The sequence below is a fragment of the Nestor notabilis genome, unplaced genomic scaffold (assembly GCF_000696875.1).
Source record: "Nestor notabilis isolate BGI_N333 unplaced genomic scaffold, ASM69687v1 scaffold13102, whole genome shotgun sequence".
NCBI classification, from domain to species: Eukaryota; Metazoa; Chordata; class Aves; order Psittaciformes; family Psittacidae; genus Nestor; species Nestor notabilis.
Window position 1 is genome coordinate 11,860 of NW_009919834.1, and position 7,907 is coordinate 19,766.

Below are 7,907 nucleotides of genomic sequence, written 5' to 3' on the forward strand. Positions count from 1 at the left end.
TCCTAAAAAAAAAGATTCAAAAGCTTGCAGAGTGAATGATGATGTTACCATCATTTATTATACTTCAGCAGCACTTAATTAAGGTAGAGATCAAGTGTAATTACAGTTGATATAAAATAAATGTAACTGCAATCTTTCAGCCAATTTTCCTAGCACAAATAGCTGACTCCAGAATGCATCATTGCTGACAGTTCAAATCTTTCAGTATGTAAAACCATCATATAAAACAGGGAGGACTACATCATTATAAATTAACATTTAATGAAGAAATCTTGATGAAACAGATGCACTTTGATGGAGTAAAATTAATTTATTTGTGCTGTACACTACCTTAATAGCAGCAGGATTTGGAGAACTGTATGAACCTTATGAGACTGGTATCACAGGAGGTTTTCTCAAACCATAGATTTTGGAATTATGTAATAGTTAAGTGACCAGACCAGTATGGATTCAGTACCAATTACCTTTCATATAATGCTGTGAGGATTGCTTAAGCTATTAGACTTGCTATATGTAGAAAAATAAATGTCTGAATAAAGCTTCAAAGCGGTACAGCTGCTGTTGACATCTATGTTGGTATTTATGTTTGCTTCCTGTTGTTGAAAGCAAAAATACGTATTCCTCATATTAAAGCTCTGTTGAACCTAAAACATAGGCCTAAAATTCATTAGTATACTTTCCATTCCATGATACCAATTACTCCTACTATCAATTGCAGAGCAGACTACTGTTATCAGCTGTTGGGAGACAGAGGTTAGGATCTAATGCTCTCTTCCACCTCTGCTGATGTTCAGGAAAGACTGACTTTCTGGGTCGTCCCTCAAAAAGGAATAAGATTCCACATTACTGAACAGGAAGTGTACATTTTGTTGCAGGGAGTAAACTGGTATTATATTTCCACGCCCACCCATTTACAATATTGAATTCCTCAAACTGTTTTCCACATCTTCTGCTATACCTGATCAACATACAGAATACTCAAGTTCAAACAGTGATACAGCATAGAGTGAGAACCAACTATTAGAATTTTTTTAATTAATTGCAAGAAACTATTTTGAACTTATCAGCAGTTTCACATAGTTTACTTACATACCTCTTCCTTCTTCACAAATATAAGCAACACTATTGCCAGATGAGTAACAAACACTAAAATTTGAAAACTCATATACTGGGGAAAAAAAAACACAACAAAAACAAAACTAAGTATTGGATAAACATAATATTGAACAAGTGAGCAATTCAATAAAAAAAATCCAGGAGCTCATGGATGACTCATGAAGTCATCCTTCATTACTATAATTTAGAGACATTTGAACAAAAGTAAGAAATATTTTTTCCTGGAAACATTCAGAAGTGACATCATAGTCAAGAGGTAGGCTTCAGGCAAAGCACAACTCACTGCATTGGGTTTAAAGACACTTCACTTGGAAGTCAAGAACAAAAACTGTTCTTAAGCAGCTGTGCTCCACTGAAGAAAACTCTTATTTCATTATTTCCTGTTTGAATTATCATGGTACTTAAGTTGCATGCCCAGTCAAGGACTTTTTTGAGCTATAAGATGCCCAAACAAAACAAAAGAATAGTTGAATTCATTCATTTTCAGTGAGATGCTGTGATTCTAGAGACTTCCATGGAAACTGGAAATGAGACAGTTCTTTCTCTTCCATCAATTAATAAATTGATGTAAACAGGGCAGTAGAAGGAAAGAAGAAGGCACAAGAGTCCTTGTTATAGCATCAGGGCTCCTCTCACAGCTGCGCCAAGTGATATTTGCAGTGCTTAACAAATGAATCAGTAGAAAAGTTCTCTGCTTTAGCCTTCACATAGGTTAGAACAGATTGCTCAAAAAAGGTAACAATAAACAGCAGACAAAAATATAATCAAAGTGATCATAAGAATGTATAATTACCATGTAATTTTTCAGAAAACAAAGTCTTCTTCCCTTAAAAAGTGGGAATTATATATAAATGTGTAGTATGCAAGTAGGTCTATGTGGGTAACAGCTTTTCAACCATCATAAGAATGGTTGAAAAGTGATCATAAGAATGTATAATTACCATGTAATTTTTCGAAATCAAAGTCTTCTTCCCTTAAAAAAGTGGGAATTATATATAAATGTGTAGTATGCAAGTAGGTCTATGTGGGTAACAGCTTTTCAACCATCATAAGAATGGTTGAAAAGTGATCATAAGAATGTATAATTACCATGTAATTTTTCGAAATCAAAGTCTTCTTCCCTTAAAAAAGTGGGAATTATATATAAATGTGTAGTATGCAGGTAGGTCTACGTGGGTAACAGCTTTTCAACCGTGCTCTCCATTTTGATATTGTAGTCATAATGTAGCTACCTGTGCCTTCAACCTGCAATATTTTGGGGCAGGTTTTTCTTTATTTCTTCATCATATACTGAGCATCTGAGCACATACTGAGAGAAAGTTATTCTGCATAATTTCAGTACTAATTTTAAAAGCTCTAAGTTAATAAATACAGTGGTTAAAATCTTTGCTGTATCAAACTGCAAGTGTTCTGACATTGAAAAAAATCATACAGTGATATGGAAGGATTTTCAGTTTTGTTCAGATTTCATTTAAACCAGGACCTTGTCTAAAAATATCTTTATATCTGCAGATTTGTTAAGCATTGTATGTGGAAATCATGTTATCAAGACAGTATCACAGTTTTCACGCACACAAAACTCCCTTTCATTTTACAAGGAAGTTGGAATCTGATCTACACTTACCATAACTAGTAGACATTTGACTTCCACAACACTTCCAAGTAATCCCATGGCTGATATAAAAGCAATAACAGATCCAATTCCAAGTAATATATAGGAAATAAATGCCACTAGTTGGTTCTTGCCTGAAGAAACTGTAACACAGTGCATTCATACTGACACTTCTTTTTGAGACTTCATTTACAAAACTTATTCCAGAAAAACAATTAAATCTTTGCAATGCCACTACTGAAAGGGTGGAAATATTATAATGGTAAAAGGGTATTATTATTACTTATGCTATGGACAGTCACAGAAAGAAAAAAAGTATATTTTCATAAATGCAGACGTATGGTTACAATATATAAACAGAACATACTCAACTAAACAATATGAACCACTCACAATGAATTCAGAGAACAGTTACAAGTTTACAGATTTTTCTTTCCATTTGCCAAAAAAATCAGTAGCACATGTACAAATCCTATGCAGACATAGATATAGCTCTCACTAAATCCAGACTCAGATTCAATGCTAACCGCCGTCTTTGTGACTAGCCACTCTCCCTGTTTCACTTTAACCATTTTTGCATAGATAGGAAAAGTAGCAGAAAGTTTCATTACTTCTATCTCGAATGCTTCATCCCAGAATGACTATGTTGGATGGTTCCCATCCTATCAGTTGGGAATTGATGCTCCTTGGCACAGCCAAGGCAGACAGCTCTTCGAGAGCACAGCTTTTGTTAAGTGACTCAAACCTTATTTCTCTGTGAAACAATCTGCTAAGAGACTCTGGGAATAAAGAATATCTGTATGGAGAGGCCCAAGTTCCAACCTGTGTTTATTCCACCCAAATATCCAACTAAAGGATCTAATGTCAAATGCAGGCCAAAAGCAGTCTAGTAAACTATATAAAGAAAAGCCCAATAGAGCTGGTTTATGTTTCAGTGGTTAATCTACATACCATACACCAAGAGAATTAAATCATACAAGTTACAATAATATATAAAGTGTAGATATACTGGTATATATTTTCTCCTATTTTGATAATCACACTGTGGAAAAATGCACACAACAGGAAAACATAACCTATGCATTTCAATCCAATACTGCCACCTTGTGAAAATAAATATTATGTCACTGTTGCTGTTAATTTAACCTACAATCATTTGAAACAAAAGAAAAATTCTATTTATACTCACATAAGACACTGAATAAATTGTTTCTGTCAAATAAAAGCCACAGACCAAATGTCAATAGCATAAGACCCAGAGCCTGGGAAAAAAAGGAGGATTATCGTTTTAATGAAAAATATTTTTAAAAAAATGATTTGAAGCTTCTAAATAAGAAAAAGAAAACAGAATTTTTACCAAGAAAATCCCATTGAAGACATTTAAGTAGTACTTCTGAATTATGATTTTATCTTTTATTTTCATTCTTCTGTTTTCAGTTTTGAATCACAGCTGAAAATATAAACATATATTCAGTTTAATATGAAACAGATTTAACTAAGCTTATCAATTACAGTGGGATTTATTTTCCTCAGCTAATTTTTTACAAATTTAAACAGTCACCTCACACGTTGAACAAATAAATAGTATCAACAGTAGAAGCATCAAGTTGGTGTCTGATCTCAATTGCCTCTAATGTTACACTGTACAATATGTATTTCTTGTTTTAGCTTTTTTTTTCTTAATTACTAAAGACATTTGGAGACAGCATGTATGTGGCGAGATTTATATTGCAGAGATGGCAAGAGTTACATAGCCTGGAATACACTTGTCCTTATATATTTCAATATATAGTTTACTAATTATTAATGATACCAGCGGAAATGAAGAGGCATAAGCATAGTAAAGATATATGCTCTCATGTGTTTACATGACTTGATTCAATTTTTGTTGAAAATAGCTGATACAGCCTAATTATTTCAGTGTGATTCAGCACACAGTTCTAGCAAAGCCATGAGAGCTGTCAAAGTCTGCTACCAACTGCCTTGTTCTAACCTATGGTACACTTTACACTTTTGAAGTGAATCTCCCAGTCACTCTGTTTACTTTTTTCCTGTTTTTTTTTTTCTGGAATGTTTAATTACTTTCGAATGAAACTAAACTAAGAAATGCACTTCTGTCATCAACAGCAAGTCAATGGAATGGCAAACAGAGACCCTGCTCACAGCAACTGCCCCTGAAATACATGTAAAGTGTGCATTAGACCCTAAGTACCAACTGAATCACCTTTGCAAATGATTGCAAATGTCAACAGGACCACAGTGAAGCCACATGGGCACTCATATCTTGAGCATAGTTTAGCATATTTCAGTGGGAAAGACCCTGAGCACTGTAAACTCTTTGATGCAGGACATCTTTTTATATATATATGTCATTATTATTATTATTATCATCATTATAGGATACCATATCTTCTGGGCCTCTCAAGCTTTTAGCACAGAGAGTGAAACTCATATATTTGACCACTGCCTCATGTTCCCTTTCACCTGTCTTGCCTCTTCTCTAAACATACTCCAGGATTTTAGTCTGCCTGGCTTTGTGGTACAGCCCAAGAGGAGTCCAAGAGCAGCAGTGTTACAAGATGAATTCTGCAACAGCAGCCAACTGCAGTTGTCCTACACATCTCATGTGCTAAGCAGGCAGGCACACAAGCATGCACAGACACATGAACATAACCAGCATAGGCATAGTCTTCAGAAAGTGTTTTCTAATGCAAAGGGATTTGTTTGAAAGGAATTGTTCTTGTCTTCTGTCAGAATTACTACAGATTGATTACAAGAAGTTACATCTTCTGTTATTTGTAAAACAGAAAAAAAAAAAAAGACAGAAATGGAGCTTCTGTGGTCAAAAAATATCTTGCTTTAACAATTTATTTTACATACAAAACATATGTTACATATGTATCAAATTTGTTGATTAGAAGATTCAGCAAATACAAGCTTTGCCTGCCCTGTCAAGACTCTCATGCCTGGATTCTGAAACTTCTGTTGCTGAAATGCAGAATGAAGAAAGCTGTAAGATTCTCAAACTAGCTCCGTAGTGGGTCTGGGTCAGTAATGCACCATGTAAACTTATGCACTGTATTAGATAACTGGTATTACACTTTCCCTGGAGAAGATCCACTACTTTAAAGAGTAATTAAACTACATCTGAGTTTTCAAAATCAAATGTGTTAAAACATTGGTGCGATGTATTGTTCTAATAAAAAATCCTCAACAGTATTTTGCTTGAAAACTGGCATCTGCAATAGTTCTGTTGAAATAACTATGCAGTTTTGATGCTTTATTTTGAGCCACTTAAATAATAATTCAGTTTATCTTAAATAATTTATCCGAAAACCAGACATATTAACTTCCTAAGACTATTTACATTTTATATTACACTGTTGCTTCACAATAAAAATCCTTGCCAGCTCTGAATATTTCCATCCTACCTTAAAGAGAACAGTCTCGCAATATGTTTCTTTCTGAAGTCCCACTTAATCACATCCTTACAACAGAGAAGTTTTCTTCTGTTGATCAGCCCTGACTTCCTGGTTACAGGCAACAGGCCTACAGAAAAAATCTTTTTCATTGGCAGAGATGTTTGCTGAAGGCATGACATAGTGCCTGCTGTCTTCAGTCACCATGATTACAGTCTAACTTGCATTTACAAAACAAATACCACTTTCACATTCAACTCAGTGCTTGAAGGTTTGACCACATTGAAAAGTCCACTGGTTACAAAAATCTGTAAAATACAGGACATTTCAAATGTATGAGTTTCCATTGTTTTAAAATTTCTATATCTTACTCATCCATAAGACTGGTGAGAAAACGGTAAACAGTTGCCCTTGAATCAAGTATTTTGACGTTAACATCCACAAGTCTTTCAGAAAGGTCCTCAATTTATTTTAAAGACTGTAGATGGGAAAAAACCCTGCTATCATAGAATCGTCATAAAATCATAGAATGGTTTGGATTAGAAAGGACCTTAATATCATCCACTTTCAACCCCCTGCCACAGGCAGGGGCACCGTCCCCTAGACTATGTTGCTCAAAGCCCCATCCAGCCTGGCCTTGAACACTGCCAGGGATGGGACACCCACAGCTTCTTGGGGAATTCTGTTCCAATGTTCCACTACCCTCACAGTAAAGAACTTCTATCCTTGGCAGATCCTTCCTATTGCTCACAAAAGTGCTCATTTTGTATGTCAAACCTGTCTTCACTTTTCACCTGTTATTTTTGTGTTATAGCTGTCTTTGTACCTTGGTACTCCTAATGTGACTTTAGGGACAGATGCATTCCCTAGAAATACAGTTACATACTAAAAGGATATTGCCTGTGCCCTCCCTGCCCCATGTCATTTTTGATAGACTGAACTGTGCGGAGTCTTTAATTCTCCGACTGGACATTTTCTACACGTCTCAAAGAATTTCTATGTGCCTGATTGTACCAATGTATTTCTCATCTCCAGGCAGTTTATAAAGGAACAGCATTCAGAAGATTTCAGAATCTTGCCTAACATTCTGCTGGTGCTTTTTGATTCAGATTCTGAAGTGTTCTGAAGTGTTCATGTTCCAAATCTCAATTATTTTTTAATCTTGCAAAGTGAACATGGCATTTGCTTATCATTTAGATGGGTAGTTACGAAACAAAATCAAGGGTATACATGTGAATTACATAAAGATGGTTGAAGAACAAACAAATGCAACAGATAATACCCTGTGTCCTGTGGTAGGCTGCTGGAGATCAGAAAGTGCTTTAGGTTCTCATGCACACTTTACATGTATTTCAGAGGCAGTTGCTGTGGGCATGGTCTCTGGTCATGTTTCCATTGACCAAGCACCCACTTGCAATTAATAACAGATGATGTGCATTTCTTGATTTAGTTTCACTTGAGAGGAATTCAACTTTTCACATCCTGTTACACTGTGAAAAAAAAAAACCACTCAACCCCCCCTCATCCCCCCAGAAACCAAACACACACACCCTACTCCCCCACCACCCCAAAAAAAAAAAAAAAAGGCAGGAAAAAAGTAAATAGGCTGACTGGGAGCCTTTCCAAGTCATGACAGGGCCCCAGCATGTGATCACAGCAGGGATGTCTGGAAGCTTTTAATTTCTTATGCCTCTGTGTCCTGGGTTCAGCTACAGCAGTCATTTTTTCTCCTTCTTAGTAGCTGGTGCAGTGCTGTGTTT

The 7,907-nt window shown here is 35.6% G+C and overlaps 1 protein-coding gene across 1 annotated transcript in view; it reads right to left on the bottom strand.

Annotated features, from left to right (window-relative positions):
• Positions 1–5,236, bottom strand: part of TSPAN19 (tetraspanin 19) — a 10,695-nt gene extending 5,459 nt beyond the window's left edge. The window contains 5 exon segments of the mRNA XM_010010419.1: positions 1,094–1,168; positions 2,741–2,871; positions 3,918–3,990; positions 4,086–4,178; positions 5,213–5,236. Of these exon segments, the coding sequence (XP_010008721.1) occupies positions 1,094–1,168; positions 2,741–2,871; positions 3,918–3,990; positions 4,086–4,178; positions 5,213–5,236 (396 nt within the window).
• Between the last annotated feature and the right edge of the window lie 2,671 nt (positions 5,237–7,907).